Source organism: Pinus tabuliformis, chromosome 5_1 (genome assembly GCF_031772625.1).
Source record: "Pinus tabuliformis cultivar Carrire ecotype Pingquan chromosome 5_1, CPIR1, whole genome shotgun sequence".
Taxonomy (NCBI): Eukaryota; Viridiplantae; Streptophyta; class Pinopsida; order Pinales; family Pinaceae; genus Pinus; species Pinus tabuliformis.
In genome coordinates, this window is record NC_142305.1 from 881,337,986 (window position 1) to 881,360,555 (window position 22,570).

At 39.3% G+C, this 22,570-nt stretch overlaps 1 protein-coding gene across 5 annotated transcripts in view; it reads right to left on the reverse strand.

The window, feature by feature from the left end:
• The window catches only part of LOC149167636 (uncharacterized), a 246,829-nt gene that overhangs the window by 187,778 nt on the left and 36,481 nt on the right, over nt 1-22,570 (reverse strand). For all 5 annotated transcript variants that reach the window (XM_089433059.1, XM_089433060.1, XM_089433063.1 and 2 more), the window contains exon 10: nt 22,223-22,291. In XM_089433059.1, the coding sequence (XP_089289185.1) occupies nt 22,223-22,291 (69 nt within the window). The remainder of the gene's footprint in view (nt 1-22,222; nt 22,292-22,570) is intronic.

Consider the following 22,570-nt stretch of genomic DNA (forward strand, 5'->3'; position numbering starts at 1 on the left):
CATGACGCACTAACTGTTTAGTCAATTTAGTGTTCCTAAATTGATGTCATTAATTGTCAACCCGGGGCTCGTAAGCTGATGAAGTGAAGGAGGACTGGTCTCTACATACTCAGCGTGTGAAGGACTTTTCTCCAAGTCAAGACTTGTAGCACCTTTTTGAGGTGTGCTCAAGTCAATGAAGAATGACTGTTTACCCTTTGTGGCCCCTACTTTTCTGTTTTGTAATCTGCTGCTCCTTCTCACAGAGGTGGTACTCTGTTTTTCTTTTGGTACTTTTTGCTTTTGTTTTTCCACCTTTTTGGAAAGGGCAGTTTTATGGAGTTGAGACAATCTTTGTGCTAAGGGCTGAGTGTCTTCCTCACTAGAATTCTCAGGAGTGAGGTAAGTTTCTTGAGCTATGGATTTCCCTTTATCTTTCTTTTGTTTCTTCTTACTCTCTTTTCTCTTTTGAGCAATTTCTTGGGCAAGTTCTGAAAGAGTTTCTGTGATAATTCCTTGAGCTGTTTGACCAATGTCCACAGCAGGCTCAGGATCAATATCATGTTCAGAATGATGTACATCAGTTTCTTTTACAATCTGCTCTTGAACAGTTTCCTCTTGGACAACAGTTTCAGGGGTAGCCTCCTTTCGTTTTCTTCTACTCTTTCTAGGCACAGAGGTTTCTCCTGCTTCCTCAAAATGGTTTCTCACAAGAAATTTCTCCCAGGTATCTCTTTTTGCTTTCAGCTGTTCCTCAACTAGCATTTTAACAAGACCATGATGACATAGATGTGATTCAATGTTTGTTGGGTTCTTTTGGGCCATTGAACACATTTTTCTAAGACTTGAGAGTAGAAAGTATGGAAGGTTAATATCATCTCCTAAGAAATGCATCATGACTTTGGCATGGTAAACATATAAGACTCCAAACCTTCCCTCACAAGTGAAGAATTTTTGCACTAATAGGAGTAAAGTTGTCCATTCTTCCTTAACATAAGAAACAGGAATCCCTTTTGTAAAGATGTTGGTATCCATACCTGGGTTCTTTAAGATTTGCTTCCACTGTTGATCTTGAACTGACCGGTTCTTAAACCATCTTTCTCCAGTCTGTGGGAGTGAGGTAGCTTGTGCTATGCTGCTCTCAGTGACTGTGAACTTTAAATCCCCTATCTCCACTTGATTATCTTTATCTCTGAAGGAGCGTGCAAAGGCCTTCGTAACTTCTTTGTGGTAACCTCTGAACTTCTGGATGCATTGTAGCCAGTTTGCTTTTTGCAACGCTTCTTTAACCTGAGGATATCCCTCCAGAAATTTTGAACCCTCTGGTTCTGCCCTTAAGAGTTTCCCCATTGGCTCTACGGCTCTGTTCTAAAACACGACTTCAATAGTGGCCTTAACACAGTAAATTCACGGCTCTGTTCTAGAACTTTGTGGAAAAGGAGGTTACACGGCTTCAGCAATAGCCTTAACACAGTAAATTTTCGGCCTTGACACAGTGGATTTACGGCCTTAACACAGAGGATTACGGCTCTTGACTCTTAATACAGCCGTAACAGATCTTCACTGGTGATCAGAATTAGCAGAGAGGAATAAAACAGAGTATGGTTAATGGTGGCAGCGTAGTGAGCACAGCGTGAATGGAATGAAACAGCGTGGAAATGAAACAGCGTGAATGGAATGGTATGAGCGTAGGAGGGTAGAAGGGTTATGAAATGATGAGTAGAAACGGCTAGGTCCTTAGGTTTCGGGCGTATATTTACACTTGGCTGCGGGATTATGTCATAGAGAGACGTAGTACAGTAGGCTACGTCACTTAGGTACGAAAGCCTTAATGAAAGAAGCAGCCGCAAGTGAATTTCAAAATCGTGGTAATCAAGGACTGATAGATTTGGGAAATACGTGGATGTATGGTCGCATGATAGGGAAACTGGTAATCATTACATGTAATGGCAAAAAAAACATAACCCAGAAAACTTTGCAAAATGAGATAACCGTAAGTTTAGGATTTAAATCATACCTCAGATCCGTGCTTGGATTTGCTTTTGATGATTTGCCACTAACCCTTCATTGATTTATTGCTGTTGCATGACTCTTTCCCATTTATTGTTGATGACTTCTGAACTGTAAAAGAAAAAATTCAAACAGACTGTGTTTTTCTTATGCAGGTGCAGAGGGCTACGGAATGGCTGAATGGCTGCAGAATTGCCAAACAGCTGCGGAAACTGCAGTGGTAACCTCCGGCTGCACAACAACAACTTTAGCTATCTAAAAATGACTTTATTGATGGAATGGAATGTAGTGAACGGATGGATGGATGAAAAAAATGAAGTGGAGTGAAAAATGAATGAAATGGTGGATGAAATGGTGGTAATGATGAAAATGAGATGGAATAAGGAGAGAGAGAATTTTTTTTTTGGAAAACATGAGGTGTCAGGTGACCCTGATTTTCACCTCAGGTTTTCTGCATAAGACTGCCAATCAGAGATTGGTTTTCAGGCTCATACATTTATTCTTTTTTTTTTTTCTTTTCTTTTTTTTTTTTCTTTTTTTCAAAAACCAAAGATTAGGCTGATGGAGGAGAAGAATCCTTCTCCACCAACCTGATTGCAGAATCTTCTTTGAACAATTTGACAAACTCTTCTTTTGAGAATGGCTTCTGGTAGATTTTCAAGCGGTGGCCATTCACAATAAGAGGAGTATGAAATTCATCAATAGTTTTTACTCGAACTGCTCCATTGCTAAAGACTTCATCAATCTCATATGGCCCAAGCCAATGAGTTTGAAACTTTTCCTTGAAGTCTTTGAACTTTGAATCAAACAATAGAGCCCAATCTCCTTTCTGAAACTTTTTTTCTTTGATATGACGATCATGCCATTTAGATCTTTGGTGCTGAACTAGATCGGTCCTTAGAATTGCATCTTGTCTTATTTCATCTAGCTCATTTAGCTGGTCCATTCTGTGTCTTTGAGCTTCTGAGAAGCTCATTCCCAATTGGACTGCCATCTTGAAGGTCTTGATTTGGAACTCAATGGGGAGCAGGACTTCCTTCCCATAAACAAGTTCATAGGGAGAATGTCCTGTTGTGTTCTTCCATGTAGTTCTATAGGCCCATAAGGCTTCAGGGAGCCTTTCCGCCCAATCTCTTCTATGAAGATGAACAGTCTTGGTGATAATGCCTTCAAGAACTTTATTGGTAGATTCCACTTGGCCATTTGACTGCGGATGGCATGGAGTAGATGTTCTGTGCTTGATTTTATATTCCTCCATCAGCTTTTCCATCAATTTAGATGTGAACTGGCTGCCCTGATCTGTTACAATTTCCCTTGGGACACCAAAACGAGTGAAAATATCCTCAAAAAGAAATTGAACAACTGAATTTTCAGTGGCAGAAGGCAATGCTTTTGCTTCTACCCACTTAGTAACATAATCAGTACAAACCAGTATATATTTCTTTTGCTTTGATGGTGGATTAATTGGTCCAACGAAATCTAGAGCCCATTTCTCAAAGGGTTCGATGCATACCTGAGGCTGTAGAGGCATTTCATTTGAAGGAGTTGGTTTCCCAACTCTTTGGCAGCTGTCACACCTTTTAACATACTGCTTTGCATCTTTAAAGAGAGAAGGCCAATAATATCCTAGAGAAAGGATTTTATAGGTTGTCCTCTTGTCAGCAAAGTGCCCGCCGCATGGTTCATCATGACATGCCTTAAGGATGTCAGGCATTTCATCTTCCCGAACACACCTTCTGATTATACAATCTGGCCCTGTTTTGAACAATTCATTAGAAATCCAAGAATAATGTGCACTCTCCTGAATGATTTTCCTTTTCTCATTAGGAAATAAGTGTAGAGGAAGCTTCCCTGTAACAAGATAATTAGCCATATCTGCATACCAGGGAGTCTTGGTAGTCACTGCAAACAAGTATTCATCTGGAAACTTATCTTCTACTGGAGAATCTTCATTAGTGTTTTGGATTCTAGACAAGAAATCAGCTACTGTGTTTTGTTTTCCAGGTCTATCTAACACAGTAATGTTGAATTCTTGTAAAAGTAAAAGCCATCTTGTAACTCTACCATTAGTGACAGGTTTGTTCATTAAATATCTTATGGCAGAGTGATCAGTATGGACAAAGGTTTCATAGCCGATTATGTAGTGTCTAAACTTGTTGATTGCATGTACCACAGCTAAGAACTCTTTTTCTGTAACAGTATAATTTAACTCAGTGGGAGTCAAATTTTTACTTGTGTAATAAATGGCATAAGGGATCAAATCCTTTTGTCCCAAAACAGCTCCTAGAGCTGTATCTGAAGCATCAGTAGAAATGTGGAAAGGGAGTTTCCAATTTGGCCCCCTTAAGATGGGTGCTTCAGATATTCTAGTCTTTAAAGCTTCAAAGGCAGATTGACACTCAGAATCCCATTTGAACTCACAGTCCTTGGTAAGCAATTTGAAAAGAGGGGATGCTATCTTAGTGAAGTTTTCAATAAATCTTCTGTAATACCCAGTAAACCCAAGAAAACTCCTAACATCCTTTTGGCAATTTGGAACAGGTAACTTAGAGATGACTTCAACTTTGGATCTATCAACCTTAATCCCATCTCCTGAAATATGATGTCCTAAAACAATCCCTTCAATAAACATCATAAAACACTTTTCATGACTTAAAGAAAGATTTGTTTCCTTACATCTTACCAGTACTTTTTCCAAATTTTCCAAAGCTTCTTCAAATGTATTACCATAAACTGTGAAATCGTCCATGTATACCTCTACACAATCATGAATCAGATCTGAAAAGATTCCTAGTACAGCCCTTTGAAATGTAGCGGGTGCATTGCACAATCCAAAAGGGAGTACTCGGTAAGCAAAAGTTCCCCAAGGACAAGTGAATGTGGTTTTGTCTTGATCTTCAGGTGCTACCTGAATTTGATTATACCCACTAAAACCATCCAAGAATGAGAAATATTTTTTACCTGCTAAAGTGTCTAGTACCTGATCAATAAAAGGTAGAGGGAAATGATCCTTTAAGGTTGCCTTGTTCAATTCTCGATAATCAATGCAAACTCTCCATTTACCATTCTTTTTGGGCACTATAACCAAGGGAGAAACCCATTGGCTATCTGAAATGGGGTAAATGAAGTTTACCTTGAGCAATTTCTGGAGTTCTTCTTTCACGATTTCCCTAAGGTTTGGATTCATCCTTCTTTGTGGTTGCCTAATAGGTCTGCTATTTTCTTCAATGTAGATGTGATGAATACAAGTCTTAGGATCGATTCCTTTCATGTCAGTGTATTCCCATGCAAAGGCAGTGGAATGTTTTTGCAACAGTTTAGTTAATTCTTCTTGTTGTGGTCTTCCCAAGTTTTTGTTAATGTTCAATGTTTTTCCTGGAAGGATTTCAACTGTAGAACTACCAAACTCTTCCATTGACAAGAGAGACATCTGTCTAGAGGAGAGATATTCAATATCTGCATCTATCTGAAAATGTGTAGAGTCATATTCTAAAGATACTTCAAAATTTTCTAATGTATTTAGAATTTGACTGTCTTCACTAATCTCAGAGATGGTTAGAACAGGTTGAATAGTATCTTCATCCTCTACCCATTCATCTTCTCCTATTTCTGTTATAGCTTTTGCTGGGGGATACAAGTTGAATTTCTTGGTGGAATTACCATCTGAGATATACATGTCCCCAGACCTACAGCTTATGAAAGCATCAGCTGTGGCCAGCCAAGGTCTTCCTAGAATAAGAGGATGTCCTCCTAGATTATTCTTGGGAGTTAAAATCATAAAATCAACTGGATATTCCCAAGAATCTAGAGAGACTGGAATATCTTCCAATACACCATCAGGTTTAATGATTGATCTATCTGCAAGCTGCAGCAAAGTAGGTGTAAAGAGAAGGTTAGGAAGCTTTAACTGATCCATGGTCTGTCTACTCATGATGTTGATCGCGGCTCCTAAGTCAATCAAAGTATTTGGGATTTCAACCCCATTAATATGAGTTTTGACAATAGGGCTACCGGGATCTACATATTTTTGCATGGTAATCTTACCCATCATTATGTCTGCAATTTTTCCAACTAGATGTATCCTTTTAGTATCTCTGGTTCTTTTTACTGTTTTCTTCAAACTCAACTCCTTTATTGTCTTCGCTAGAATGGGAATTTCCTTAATGGCTTGTAACAAGGGGATCTTGATACATACATTCTTCAATTCATCTAGGAAGCTATAGTCAGGCACCCATATCTGCTTTTCCACTCCTTTGTCAATTTGTAACCTTTTAGGAAAAGGAGGTGTAGCTAAAGGTGTAGGTTGCTCAACTATGGGAGTTGTAGAGGTTGATTCTTTTTCTTTTTCTTTTTGGATATTTTGGTTTTGAAGTGATACTTCAGAACCTTTATTGGCTTTGAGAGATTCTTCCTCAAAAATGCTTGGTTGTTGAACACTTGGAGAAGGTTGGTCTAGGATTCTACCTGATCTGAGTTGTACTTCATTGAGAGGAACAACCATATAGGTAGGGAATGGTTGACCTTCCATCATGTAAGCATTTTGAGGGTTCATATTATTTGGATTTGGTAATGGCTGAGAGGGAAGTTGATTTGACTTCTGCTGGGAGAGTTGAGAATTTTGATTTTGTGGAGGAGGTTGTTGTTGTTGAGGGTATGGCAATGATAGTTGTTGACCTTGATTTGGAAGTTGTGGAGTTTGTTGATTCTGAAATGATGGAGGATATTGATAGAATTGAGCAAGTCTCGCATAAGGATTTTGCATGCTTTGCATCCATGTTTGAAAAGCATTTTGAGGTTGAGGCCAAGGTTGTTGCCAAGGATTCCAATTTGGTTGAGATTGAGAATTCATAGAGTTGTTAAACCCTTGATTCTGTTGTCCTTGCCAAGGTCTCCTTGCAATAAAACAGAGAGATTCAAGTGTATCTGGATCCTCTTGAAAGACTGCTTTGAGGCCAGGAATTGAAGGACAATCCTTGGTCTCATGAGTTTCTGAGCAAATTACACATGTTTCTACAACGTGTGCATCTAAGGGACATTCCCTTAAAGCATGTTTCTTTCTACACTTCGGGCAAAAGATAGCCAAAGCCTCAGCTTCTGCTTTTTGTTTATTGTGAATCTTAAGGGTATCAAGTTGTTCACTGAGACTCCCTAAGATGTCAGTTTTAAACTCATCAAGCATACTGCCGATTTCAGCCCTACTCACTGATCCTGTTGCAGATTTATTTGCCCTAAGGAGAGAAGGATCTCTAGGCCCTTTTTGAGTTTTTGATTTGCCCCTTGAGAGATGGATACAAAGTTCTGCTATATCATTGAGAGAAAGTTGAGAAATATCCCCTTTCCCCATCATGTTTAAGATGTCTATCCATTCATCCCTAATGGCTTTTAATAAGAGGGCTTTTAAGGTCTCTTCATCCAAGGTACTCATTTTTGCTCTCTTCAAGTTATATTGAAATCTTTCAAGTAAATCTTCTAAGCTCTCATCTTCTTTTTGTATCATTTTAAAAACCTCGTCCTTGTGATTAGTAGGCATACAATAGTCCAAATACCTATCCAAAAATGTCTGTTTCATCTCATCCCAAGTCCTAATGGATTGAGTGAGTAACCCCATGAACCATTTCAAAGCTTGATCTTTTAATGTTGAGGGGAACAATTTGAGTTTCTGAGTATCATCCAGATAGTCATAAGTTCGACACACAACTTCAAACTCAAATAAGAATGTTTCAGGGTCCTCAGTTCTTAACCCATGGAAGTTAGGGAGGACATATGGTGATATGTTTTTCATGGTGGCTCGGGAATCTTCATTAACAATGGGAAACCCAAATGAATTATCCCCATCTCTATTTCCTCCTCCAAGGGGACCTCTACCTCCATTATTGTTATTGTTGTTTCCTCCTCCTCCTCTACCTCTACCTCTACCCCTACCACCTCCTTCTTCTTCTGCCATGATGATTCTCCTAGGGATTTCAAAATCTTCTGGTTCCTCTACAAAAGGTGAATGAGAAGAAATTTCTCCTTCTTCTTCAGATGATTCTACTTCCTCAATTACAATTGGTCTTCCTGTAGGAGAAAGAGAAGAGTCTCTTCCTGGTTCAGACTCAATAGAAGGTGTAGGAGAGTCAACTCTTGGCTCTTGAATTTCAGGAATTCTAGGACTAGGAGTTTCGGTTGGAGATAAGGGGGGTGTCTCTTGTCTATCCCTTGAAGCAGATGGACTTGTAAAAATTGAACTTCGAGCTCTAGCTAAAAACCTTCCCCTAGAATCTCTAGCTCTATGCATGTCATTTTTTATTATCTTCTTCAAGTCAAGTTAATAGTTCTTTTTCTGATCTTCCAGTTCACTCTAGGTGCAAGAAGAGAGCATACTCAAGAAACTACCGAGTTAATAACTTTCTCTTTTCTGATCCTCTAGATCACCTTGCAGTGCAAGAGGAGAGCATACTTTGATAGGTTATCAACTTCTTTCCTTGAAATTTTTATGTTTTTTTTTCCTAAGAATATGGCTACTTAATTTCACTTCCCCGGCAACGGCGCCAAAATGTTTAGTCAATTTAGTGTTCCTAAATTGATGTCATTAATTGTCAACCCGGGGCTCGTAAGCTGATGAAGTGAAGGTGTACTATATGTACTTAAGCAACCTCTTAGAGTTTTTGTCGTTTGGGGGTGTTGTTTGTGGTTGATTTATCTTCCTAAAATGGAGTGGTGACTTATAAACAGATGAGTGATGGTGTGTGTAGAGTGAATTCTAGATGAGTGAGAGTGTGTGATTAGTGATTTCTAACTACTTGCTGAAAAGGAAAAGCTTGAAGGAAATAAGTAACTTGAAATAACTTGAAAGCAAAGAACCACTTTCTAATGGCATTAGACACCATTCATGCTGCTGCAAATAAAAGGTAAGAAAATCACTTAAAAGACCAATGATAAAGTTTATCTCTTCCTAACTCTCTGCCTCTAACACATAGTACTGTGTAAGACACGATTAGGAAGTAGCTAAAGATAAGTCTAAGAAATGATAAAAATGAGAAAAATCTACTTTAAAGACTAGTTATGATGTTCAGCTCTCTCTAACTCTCTGCCTCTAACACATAGTACTGTGTAAGACACGATTAGAAAGTAGTTAAGGATTAGTCTAAAAAGCACCCAAAGCCAGCTGCAAGTTATTAATATTCTGATCTCTAAAAGATAGACAATTTATGATAAAGAGGTCATTCATATGTTAGCAAACCACTTTGAGAAATAAAACTAAAAATCAGCTATGAAAATAAAGTAAAGGCAGCAACTTGAATCTGTCAACTGAAACTACCACTAGATATTTAAGCAAATACACAAACACAAAATCAATCCCGGGCTTAAAAACCTGCAAAAGAACAATGCTGATCAGCTAAAAAGAAAGGCTGGAAATGAAATAACAAGAAAGTAAATTACGTTGTACATGTTTCAACTAAAAGAAATGATGAATAGAAATAAGGAAATGCTGCACATAAAATACTTTACAAGGCTAACATGAACAGGGGCCCTCCATTCATATCATCCAAAAGAGACTCAAGGAATTGGAAACTTCAAAACAGCACTGTTTCTATTACTCCATGTGCAGAAAAATACAGTCCAGAGTGCTAGAACAGCACTATAAAAACAGAGTCTTCGAATGCTCTAAATTAACAACAAGTTTATAAAATGCAGCAACTAAAAAGTAACCTTCAGCGTATGCAAACGTAGTTTTATAGGCATCTGAAAGACGGCCTAATGCGTACAGCTAAAACTAGAAAACTAACTAACTGTCATGCGTGATTAAGGATCAAAACACGTCATAAGTCTGCGTGGATGAGTTGGAGGTTCTGGTCGTTATGGGCATTGAATCCAGAGTTGGATTATGTCCCCCACGGCCTGCATAAGACGGACAAGTCACCGTTTGAACTGACGTGACCCAACAGCTTACGTATCACCGTTAAGCTGCCTTTATTGACCGTAACTTGACCCTCGTTGACCGGAGGTACAGATGACGTGGATGGTTGAACAGATAGCACAGGAACCTCGAGCACCTTGATTCCTAAGTGCCCATGTGGCTCATTTGGCAAAATGACACGTGGAACCTTGAGATTAACAAAAAGGCTGCGGGATCATCAGATGGCTGCGGAATCAGCAGATGGCTGCGGAATGCCTGTAAGTATGTCAAAATCTAAACAAAACAGTCACACATTAGCAAAATCCCTAAATCATGCTTAATGCCATCATATGTAATGATCTGGGTGAGTTTATGCAGCAAAATAGAGCAAAAGGGAGAGATGAGTGAGGGAAAACTGTAGGAAATGATGGATAACCAAGTGTAAAGTGGAGACTCTACACTAACTAGCGATTGTGACCTTCAACCACTGATGGTCAACCTAGGTAAAATAAAATTCTTGGTCTTCAACTATTAATTTTAGATAACAATGGCATGTTCTATGCTTAAGAGCAATTTACTTCAATTTTCCTTGTTAGCCCAATATCAATTTCCAGATTAGCAATCACATTAACATGGCAGTAAATGCAGATAAAACATAAATAAAAAGCAAAAGACAAGCCAAAACAAGAGGACACAAAATTTTGTGAATGCCAGGGAAAAACCCCAATGTGGGGAAACCCTTTGATCAAGTCTTCTTATTATTCTTCAAAATTTCAACAAAGAGAGAGTACAATATACAAAATTCACTTGCCAAATCACAGTCAAATTTATTGAATCAAACTGCAGTCAACAAGATGCCCTAACCAAAAATTCAACGTTGGTCAACTTAGCAAAATTACACCTCCAAATCAGCTCGGTCAAACCCAGTCAATTCAGCCTCAAAGGTCAGTCTGAATCAGGCCAAAACAATCTCTAAAATATCAGTCAAACTTGCTCAACGCACAGTCAAACCTGTGGTCAACGTTGGTCAAACAACACAAAAAATCTTGGGTTTTGTGCCAAAGAATGTGGCCTACCCAAACAGAAATAATCCCACAAAAATCGCAATCAAACAAGGCCAACATTGCCCGGTCAACGTTCATCAAACTTCCTACAACTTGGTCAACGCTGGAAACAGAAAATTTCAGACTTGTCCTTCGCACGTGTGGAAGAGAGAGGCTACCCAGAAATTCATACACCCAATCAGGTGAGGAGCGAGAGAGAGATATGAGTGATGGATGATGTTCAAAAGAGGTAGATGCACCTTCTATTTATATGCAACGTTGAGGATGAAAAGACATGTCTTTTGGGCTTCTAAGCCTACATTAGTTTGTTGGACGACCTTGAAAATTTGTCCATAAATGAAATAAATTCATAATTCCATTTGTTCATGTCAGAATCAGATGATCTTTAGATCAATCTTACGCCTCTCGAAAAGAGGAATCCAATAAAAATATCAGCGTCATCATATGAGTTGTCCAAGGTGGAGTTTGGCCCTAGTTGCCAAATTTAACATTCCCTCTCAACTAGGAAGAACTCCACCTGTCGAATTATCTGTCAAACTGTACCATCTCTGACATCCCTGTTATACTCTGCTCTCCTAAACCATGAAGAAATAATGAAGAAGAAATGATCTAGAGTGTGTCATACCACACTCCACTGACCCAAAGTCAATCTCCAATGATCGATAGTGTATCATACCACTCTCCGCTGACCCGAAGTCAGTCTCCAATGATCGAGAGTGTATCATACCATTCTCCACTGACCTGAAGTCAGTCTCGAATGATCCTAGATCAATATCAGACATCCTAGCATAGGGAGTACGGTAGTACACAATGTGTCCATCGATAATACTATGGTCCCTATCCTCATTTCCCTACTCATTGGCTGGATAAGAGGTACTTCCCATGAGTCACAAACTACATGGGTAGGATGTATCAGCAGGAGAAGATGAACCACTCATCCTGCTCATATGCCATAGGAGAAGGTGAACCACTCATCCTATGCATATCTCAACCATCATGGGGTATCACAAGAGAAGGTGAACCACTCACCCTGTACATCGCGCACCAGTAAGGGAAGGTGAAGCACTCACACTACGGTCACTCATCACTCCAAGAAGTACCCCAAGCCCCCCGGAGCTCCCAGAGCTCAATATCCAAATCAAACAAGACCCTCATAAGAGGGTCTCTCCACGACTCCAAGTCGTTCATGGAAGGTTAAGAATTTGACATTCCCCAGGGGCTTCATAAGAATATTTGCGACCTGATCATCAGTCCCAATGTGATGGAGCTTTATTTTTCCTCGTTGTAACATATCCTGAATAAAGTGGTACCTGATATCAATATGCTTGGAGCGGTCATGAAACACGGGATTCTCAAAAAGACGAATCCCACTTTGGTTGTCGCAGAAGATCACGGTGGTATCCAGCACATGTCCAAACAGCTCACTAAAGAGCTTCCTCAACCAAACAGCTTTAACAGGAGGCCATACTGGCAGCAATATATTCATCCTCAGCGGTGCTCAAAGCAACTGACTTCTGCTTCCTGCTCATCCAAGATATCGAATCAAAACCTAGAGAGAAGCAACTTCCAGATGTGCTCGTACGATCCACCACACTGCCAGCCCGGTCAGTATCAAAATAAACATGGAGCCTCACATTCCTGGCAATGTATCTCAGTCCATAAGTGACTGTGCCCCAGAGATATCTCAAAAGATTCTTGGCAACAATCTAATTAATGTGATGAGGCTCGATAATAAACTGACTCAATGTATTCACTACAAAGCATATGTCTGGACGGGAGTTCACCAAGAACATCAATGCCCCCATGAGTTGATGATACTCAGAAGGATTTCCCAAATCAGGCCTAGCAACACTTCTACATAACTTCTTGAAGAATAGTTCCATTGGAGTAGTCACAGACTTGCAGTCCACCATCCCAAATCTTTCAAGTAGCTTCACAATGTATTTTCCTTAAGAAAGGAAAATCTCACCTGGCTTTTGCCAGAACTCCAACCCTAGGAAATAATGCACCAGTCCTAGGTCCTTCATTTCAAATTTGGAAGCCAACTCCCTCTTACAATGATGAATAAGAGGGTCTTCACCTGTCAGAAAGAGATCTTCCACATAAAGTACCAAGATGAGAGGTTTATCATTATCAACCTTAAAGTAAAGGTTTGGATCAGCTTCACTTCTTGTAAAACCCAGCTTCTTCAAATAGTTGTCGATCCTCTCGTACCAAGCTTGGGGAGCTTGTTTGAACCCATAGAGGGCTTTCTTAACCTGCATATATGTGTTTGACGATCTTGAACTTTGAACCCCTTAGGTTGTTCTACATAGACTTCCTCCTTAATTGAACCATGCAAGAAGGCAGTTTTGACATCCATCTGGTGTAGGTTCCATCCTTGCGAGGCAGCAAGGGCTATAATCGAACGGATGGTGGTATATCAGGCAACAGGTGCAAGTATCTCATCGTAGTCCACACCTTCCTTTTGAGAGAAGCCTTGACCAACAAACCTGGCCTTGAACTTTTCAGCACTTCCATTAGCGCCATGCTTGATCTTGTAGAGCCATTTCGAAGTGACAACGAATTAGTCCTTGGTTCTAGGGACCACATCCTAGACATCATTCATCATAATCGACTCATACTCTTCGTTCATAGCATCCTTCCAAACTATGTGCTTCACAGCTTCTTCAAATGTGCAAGGCTTAGTTTGAACAATGGTGCTCATTACAGCTAAGTACCCTTGATACCTAATCGGCTTCTTACTTTCACGAAATGTCCCCCTTGGTGCAATATGTCTCTCAGCATCTTCGTGAGTTTCCCTAAGCCATGACTCCCTAAGTCATGAGGGTCTACTTTTTTAGGAAGATGGCTCACGAGGAGGTGGATCAATGGGATCCATTGGTCCTTCAACATCGTGCATCGGCTCATCCTGTGGTTTGCCCTGCTTTCTTGTATTTGCTTCTTTGTCCTTCCTTGGAATAGGAAGGTTACTAATCTTCCCAAAGGCAACATCTTCATCAAAGGTGACATCATGACTTATCTCCACTTCTCTCCCACAAATGTTCCTTTCTTCTTAGATGCATCCGATTTGATTCTCTTTTCTTTCGGCACATGAAAATATACAAGGCTACCAAAAATTCTAAAGTGAGAAACATTAGGTTTCTTACCAGTGAAAACCTCTTCGAGAGTTTTGGAGTTCAACGCTTGATGAGGGCATCTATTTTGAACGTACACAGCAGTGTTGGCAGCGTCCGCCCATAAGAACTTTGGAAGGCATTGACCATGAAGCATGGCACGAGTGGCTTCTATAATAGAACGATTCTTCCTTTCAGCAACACCATTTTTCTCAGGAGTATATGCAGTGGTAGTCTCCCTCCTAATGCCAGCTTCTCTACAATAGTCATTGAACTCATTTGATTCATATTCGGTTCCATTATCAGTCCTCAATATTTTGATCTTCTTCCCTGTTTCATTTTCAACCAAGGCTTGAAAAAATGGAACCATGAGAATACTTCATCCTTCTTCTTCAAAAAATATATCCAAGTTTTGCAAGAGAAATCATCCACAAAGATAGCATAATATAAATATCCTCCCAAAGATGTCACAGACATCATACCACATAGATCAAAATGAACCAATTGCAAAATGTCGGTAGTCTTGCTATCACTTTAGCGGAATGGTCCCCTTATATGTTTTCCTTCAGCACATCCCTGACAAATACCTTCATGTTCTACTTTAAATTCGATCATACCTGTCACCATCTTCCTCACATTGGGTAGAGCCTTATAATGTAGATGAGCAAACCTTCGGTTCCATAATTAGGATTGAAGAGATGTGTCACAAGGCATAGCTCCCAATGGGCTTCCTCCAACTTGATATAGGTTATCAACCTCGAATCCAAGAGTAAATTCTTCTTTGAAATGTCTATTCCAAACACGTACCTTTCCATCAATGAATGCCACATTGAATCCTTTGTCTTCCATCACCTAGATAGATACCAAGTTCTTCTTTAGATCAAGTACATATAGTATTTCTTGTAGATGAATGGTGTTACCTTGATTCAATTGAAGAGTAACATTCCCAACTCCCTTCATGCGAAAGGTGGCATTGTCCCCAAGAATGTTTTCCAAATTTGTATCATTTTCTATCAAATTTGAAAGAGCTTCCTTATACCCAGTGAAGTGCCTTGAGGCACCACTCTCAATCAACCAATTTCCCAAGGTATCCGAAGGAGAGGCAGTAGAGAGGGCAGATATAAGATAAAATTATTTTTTCTTGTTACCTACAACATTAGATTCATCATACCTAGAGTTTCTTGATCTTTTGGGAGGTCGACCATTTCCACGTTGAGTAGTGGGAGCATTCCTTTTTCCTTTGTTGTTGAATCTGCCATTCCTTTGATTGTTGTTTCCCCTGAAATTGTTGTGGTTGTCGTCATCATCCCAAGTTGTATCCCTCCTATTAGGACACTCCCTAGCATAGTGGCCAAACCTGTTACAAAGGAAGCATCTTCCCTTCCTTCAATCTTCGAATCCCGATCTTCCTTGACATTGCTTCTTTGAACTTGCATTATTCTTCTTTTTGGCATGAACGGAGAATGCAGTAGGATCATTCCTATTTGAAGGCGTGTCTCTCTCCATCATCCTTGTTTCTTCTTAAGTGCATCTAGTCAACAATTCATCAAAACCTGGAATCCTATCATTATTGAGGATAGTAGTGTTGAACACATGCCTTTCACGAGGGAGACCCCCAAGGGCAATGAGAGTGTGCTCCCTATCAACAATAACTTTTCCAATTGAAAGAAGATCATTTTTTATCCCGGTAATCCTCATGAAGTAGGATTGGATATCTTCACCTCTTCCCTTATTTATGTCCTTCAACCTGTTCTTGAGAAAGAGAACCTGGTTTGCATTGTTAACTTTGAACATGCCAACCAACCTATCGTACATCTCCTTAGATGTGCTCAAATCGGAGATGTATGCAACCAAAAGCCTGTTAATAGAATCCTTGGTGATCTTCTTCGCTTTGACTTCACCTTTCTTGTACTTTGTCTTAGCGGCAGCCAGTGCATTTGAAGGAGGTTCAGTGATCTTTCCATGCACATCGTCCATAACATCCTGCTCTTCCAAAGTCAAATCAAGAGACATCTTCCATGCAAGATAATCAGAGTTATCATTGAGCTTGTCATGAGGCTTGAACTAAGATGCGGAGGCCATTGATTCTTGTCCTTTTCCAACAAATCTCAGTGGTTTCTCTTCTCACTCTTGCTTGGGCTTTATCTTCACCTCACCTCTGATACCATGTTAATTTTAGATAACAACGATATGCTCTATGCTTAAAAGCAATTTACTTCAATTTTCCTTATTAGCCCAATTTCAATTTCCAGATAAGCAATCACATTAACATGACAGTAAATGCTGATAGAACATAAATAAAAAGCAAAAGACAAGAGGACACAATATTTGGCGGATGCCAGAGAAAAACCCCAATGTGGGGAAACTCTTTGATCAAGTCTCCTTATTATTCTTCAAAAGTTCAGCAGAGAGGGAGTACAATATACAAAATTCACTTGCCCAATCACAGTCAAATCCGTCCAGTCAAACTGCAGTCAACAGGATGCCCTAACCAACAAGTCAACGTTGGTCAACTTAGCAGAATTACACCCCCAAATTAGCTCGGTCAAACCCAGTCAATTAGGCCTCCAAGATCAGTCTGAATCAGATCAAAACAGTCCTGAAAATATCAGTCAAACTTGGTCAACGCACAGTCAAACCTGTGGTCAACACTGGTCAAACAGCACAGAAAATCTTGGTTTCCGTGCTAAAGAATGCAGCCTGCCCAAACAGAAATAATCTCACAAAAATCTCAGTCAAACAAGGTCAACACTACCCAGTCAACGTTGGTCAAACTTCCTGCAACTTTTTCAATGCTGGAAACAAAAAATTTCAGACTTGTCCTTCGCACGTGTGGAGGAGAGACGCTGCCCAGAAATTCGTACACCCAATCAGATGAGGAGGGAGAGAGATATGTGAGTGATGAATGATGTCCAAATGAGGTAGATGCACCTTCTATTTATATGCAATGTTGAGGATGAAAACACATGTCCTTTGGGATTCTGAGCCTACATTAGTTTGTTGGTCGACCTTGACAATTTGTCCATAAACAAAATAAATTCATAATTCCATTTGTACATGTCAGAATGAGATAATCTTTAGAACAACCCTACACCTCTTGGAAAGAGGAATCCAATAAAAATATCAGATTCATCATATGAGTTGTCCACGGTGGAGTTTGGCCCTAGTTGCCAAATTTAACATCAACGCATCAAAGAACTTTCCTGCAAAATTACATTGCCACTACCAAGGGGCAGAGATTGAATTACGTGGGAGTACAATTCATGGGACCCAACCTATCGTACATCTCCTTAGATGTGCTCAAATCAGAGATGTATGCAACCAAAACCCTGTTAATAGAATCCTTGGTGATCTTCTTCGCTTTGACTTCACCTTTCTTGTACTTTGTCTTAGCGGCAGCCAGTGCATTTGAAGGAGGTTCAGTGATCTTTCCATGCACATCGTCCATAACATCCTGCTCTTCCAAAGTCAAATCAAGAGACATCTTCCATGCAAGATAATCAGAGTTATCATTGAGCTTGTCATGAGGCTTGAACTAAGATGCGGAGGCCATTGATTCTTGTCCTTGTCCAACAAATCTCAGTGGTTTCTCTTCTCACTCTTGCTTGGGCTTTATCTTCACCTCACCTCTGATACCATGTTAATTTTAGATAACAACGATATGCTCTATGCTTAAAAGCAATTTACTTCAATTTTCCTTATTAGCCCAATCTCAATTTCCAGATAAGCAATCACATTAACATGACAGTAAATGCTGATAGAACATAAATAAAAAGCAAAAGACAAGAGGACACAATATTTGGCGGATGCCAGAGAACCCCAATGTGGGGAAACTCTTTGATCAAGTCTCCTTATTATTCTTCAAAAGTTCAGCAGAGAGGGAGTACAATATACAAAATTCACTTGCCCAATCACAGTCAAATCCGTCCAGTCAAACTGCAGTCAACAGGATGCCCTAACCAACAAGTCAACGCTGGTCAACTTAGCAGAATTACACCCCCAAATTAGCTCGGTCAAACCCAGTCAATTAGGCCTCCAAGATCAGTCTGAATCAGATCAAAACAGTCCTGAAAATATCAGTCAAACTTGGTCAACGCACAGTCAAACCTGTGGTCAACACTGGTCAAACAGCACAGAAAATCTTGGTTTCCGTGCTAAAGAATGCAGTCTGCCCAAACAGAAATATTCTCACAAAAATCTCAGTCAAACAAGGTCAACACTGCCCAGTCAACGTTGGTCAAACTTCCTGCAACTTTTTCAATGCTGGAAACAAAAAATTTCAGACTTGTCCTTCGCACGTGTGGAGGAGAGACACTGCCCAGAAATTCGTACACCCAATCAGATGAGGAGGGAGAGAGATATGTGAGTGATGAATGATGTCCAAATGAGGTAGATGCACCTTCTATTTATATGCAATGTTGAGGATGAAAACACATGTCCTTTGGGATTCTGAGCCTACATTAGTTTGTTGGCCGACCTTGACAATTTGTCCATAAACAAAATAAATTCATAATTCCATTTGTACATGTCAGAATGAGATAATCTTTAGAACAACCCTACACCTCTTGGAAAGAGGAATCCAATAAAAATATCAGATTCATCATATGAGTTGTCCAAGGTGGAGTTTGGCCCTAGTTGCCAAATTTAACATCAACGCATCAAAGAACTTTCCTGCAAAATTACATTGCCACTACCAAGGGGCAGAGATTGAATTACGTGGGAGTACAATTCATGGGACCTCGCTTTGGTATGCAGTAGGCCTTCCAACCTCGGCTCAATAAATGGTATAGTTCCATGTGCTTTCAAAATCAATTTCAAGACATCTCATCCATGGATGTGTTGATACTGTGGGTAGTTTCTATTTTCAATTTTTCATTCATAGTTCAGTTGATTTGATTAATTACTCTATTTCCTATCATGTGTGTTTACTTTCTAACAAGAGTGATTTCCTTTTCCATCAGTGTTTTCCAGCAAAATGTTTTATTTTCCAGAAGCTACGCCTGCACTCACACATTGCATTCATACTGATTGTATTCTTCAATTCCACTAACCTACATTTGTGGTCACTCTTTGGACAGTAGTAAAATTATCTTATCCTGACTTACTAACTCTTTTCTTCATCTATAACATTCTCCCCAACTACTGCAAGTTGAACACAAATTTGTTTGACCTTCATAAGGTAACTGGTAAATGAGTCTTATCTGGTCAGCTCTATGGATCTGAGTTTATTCTACAATACATCTTCCTATTTTTGTTCTCACTCTCATAGAGGCTAACCAAGGCATCAAACATCTTCCCTGTCTTCTTCTCGAATGTGTGAGGGGTCAAATGATCCTTTATGGCAATCCAACATCATTCTCTTGGCCTACACTTCTTAGTGCGAGCTACCAACAGCTATGGATCTATAGTCACAGGCACAAGGTCATTGATAATATCCTAGAGATCATTCTCCTTTAATAAGAGTGTAACTCACTTTCCATGATAGGAAATTCATGGCACCATCTATCATCAAATCTGACGTTAGTTGATGCCATCTCTAAAATCTACTACACAAACTCCCTATGATCTCCAATTAAACTAGTGAATTGTTGAATTTAATTAATGAAAAGAATAAAATTCGAGGCCATAGCACGAATCACACAATCGCTGGAAATTAAATAGTGGAAGCATAAAAACAATTTCGTACATACACAGGAAATTTGTTCTTCAAATTCAGCTATGTATTCCTCTGACAAACTTACAAGTAAACTTCCATTGTGTACGAAAAACAAACAGTAGCACAATAAACAAAAATCACCCTAAAATAGGTGAAACAGCTGTTGTATGGCATCAATATGCGAACTGTACTGCTCTATCTTTACACTGTACAGCCCAGTCTGTGCGTCTAGACTCTATACATACTTCCATACTATTATACACATCCATGCAACTATACAAACTTCCATATGGCTTACTCACCTGCTCTGTACTGCCTCTTCCTACTGGCCAAATTTGCCTCTTTCCTAAATCCTTGGTCTCTCTCTCTCTCTACCCACCCCGTGTCACTCAACCTGCTTAACTGTATCTAAAGCCTCCATCTTTATGTATCTTTACAGTTCTAATTGAAACAAAAACCCTTCTTTATTTTTTAGATCAATCCTAAGTCTAATTCATGCATTAAATACAGTTTTTAAAACTTAAACAGCTAAATATAAGATTTTCACTTTTTTACTAAAGTGAATTGTAAGAATTACTTTTTGAAATATCTCAAACTACTTCACGCTCATGCTGAACCTATGCGGTAGTTTCTATCCAAGCCATAATTCTCAGCACATGGGACCATGTGACAAACGCCTTGGAGGTTGGACACTTGACTTAATGACACCTAGGGTTGAGGAGCATACTTCCTAGAGATTGGTTGTGGACCCCAACACATGTTTGTAGAGAACCATTAAAACATGGTGATGAAAATGGCACACCTGGAGGAGCATTGGCACATGAAAGAAGCCACATTGGACTTAGAGTTTGTCGGAGAGCACACCATTCTACATGAGGGGTGTTAGTCCCTGGGAGAATCATGCTTGGAGGGCATTTCATGTCAAGGGTCGGATAAACCATAGTATGACACTTGTACATCATTGTATTATAGAGCAATCCATATGGAGTTGCCTTGTTTGTTACATGTATGGGCATGTCCATCTTTTATGTTATCCTCCATCACCTATTGTGTATAAAGGGAGAACGCTTATGTTATAACACACCATCATTGTACGATATTCTATCTTTGTAACAGTCATTAAGGTTTGTCAAGACATGAAGAGGAGAGAGATGTCTCAGATGTCCTTGGAGAGTTTGCTCTTGTGAGATGTTAGGGTTTGTGCTATGCAAGTGTGTATTGTAGTATTGAGTACACTTTGAATGGTTTCCTGGGCTGCCTTGTGAAATCAGGTTTAAGAGAAGTGTAATAATGCTGATGTGAATCCATAGTTCAAGATTGAACACTAACATTGAAAGTTTATAGGAAATAAATCTGAGAAAACTCTAGGTTGAGGTGGAATTTCAGAATTTGCATTAATTGCCCAATTCCCAAAAAAATTACAATGAATGTGAAACTGGCTGAACTGAAGCTGTGGCTAGATGGTTAATCCTTTTCTCAAAATGACAGATTGTCAACCATCCCAGTGAGTATAAATGGGTATAAGTTATGTAATAGGAGGCTGTGATTTAGAGGTGTATATATGCCCAGAGCATGTTATAAAATGTAATACAGTGCTGTTTTCAGAACAAGAACTATGGCTGCAAATCAGTAGGGAGTATGTAGTCCAATGCTGGTTAATTTCGACTATTGGCTATAGATCATCAAGACTACTCCAGATTTTGTACTCTCTCGGGTCAATTCGAGAACTTAATCTTACAATTCAAAAAAATACAACAAACAAAAAACAAAAAAAGATAAAGGAAAAAAACAAGGCCACTGTTGACACTAGAGAAATTCCAACAATCACTGAAGATTTGAGATGACCACCAAAGAATAATGAACTACTCAAATACCAGGATTGAACTATTTCACAGGATAACCTAGCAAAGGTGCACTACAAGTGTACACAATGAACTTGCGATAAATCATTTCTGCATAAAATATAAGGCAATTTGATAATCTCTTCTAATAGTTACTTTTTAATATGATACTCTTCTAATAGTTACTTCAACTCTCTGACACTTGATGTGGAAGAGATGCTGTGATACATAACAACAAACACAGTAGCTATGAAACTGTAGCACAAATGCAAAAGGTATACACCCAAAAATGCACTCAATTTCAGTACTGCACAACTAAGCACAGAAACAATCCTGAGACTAAACAGCACAACATCAATGTTAAATTAAATATGCTTCGCATAACTGCTCTATAGAAGTCAAATGGGTCTAGCCCCAGCATTTTCAGAGGAGTGTTATCCTCCCCACCCAGATCAATTATCACAAGTGACATGTTGATCTCTTAAGAAGTCTACTGTTGTATCTACCTCGTGCACTGAAGAACCCAGTTTACTCTGGGTACCATCCTCGGAATAAGGGAAGTACCTTACTACCTGGTGGGTTTCCCAAGGATATGTATTTCACAGAAAAAAATACTAAACAGAAACAGTTAAGGCATGGTAAAAATTTTCTCAGTGCAACAAGTAGAATAACTTTACCTTATAATTTTGATAATCTGACAATATATGCGTTTGCAAGAGTCCGCGAATGTCATAGTCAGCATGACACTGTTAAAATTTAAGTCCACTATCAGATATGTATAAAATCAACCCCACATTTAACAAAATCCAAACCAATAACCCTTTCAAAAACAAACTAACCCCAGAAAAGATCATGCCATAAACTATAATGTCGATTCTCAAAAAAGTGCAAATCAAAATTAATAGCTTTTACAATGTAGAAAGACAAATAATCTAATCAAGGTTCAAAGGTGCATATGTTGTGTGGAAACAAAGCATGAATAGATGACAAGCAATAGAAAACCATAGTTAGTTACTAAGTTGAAA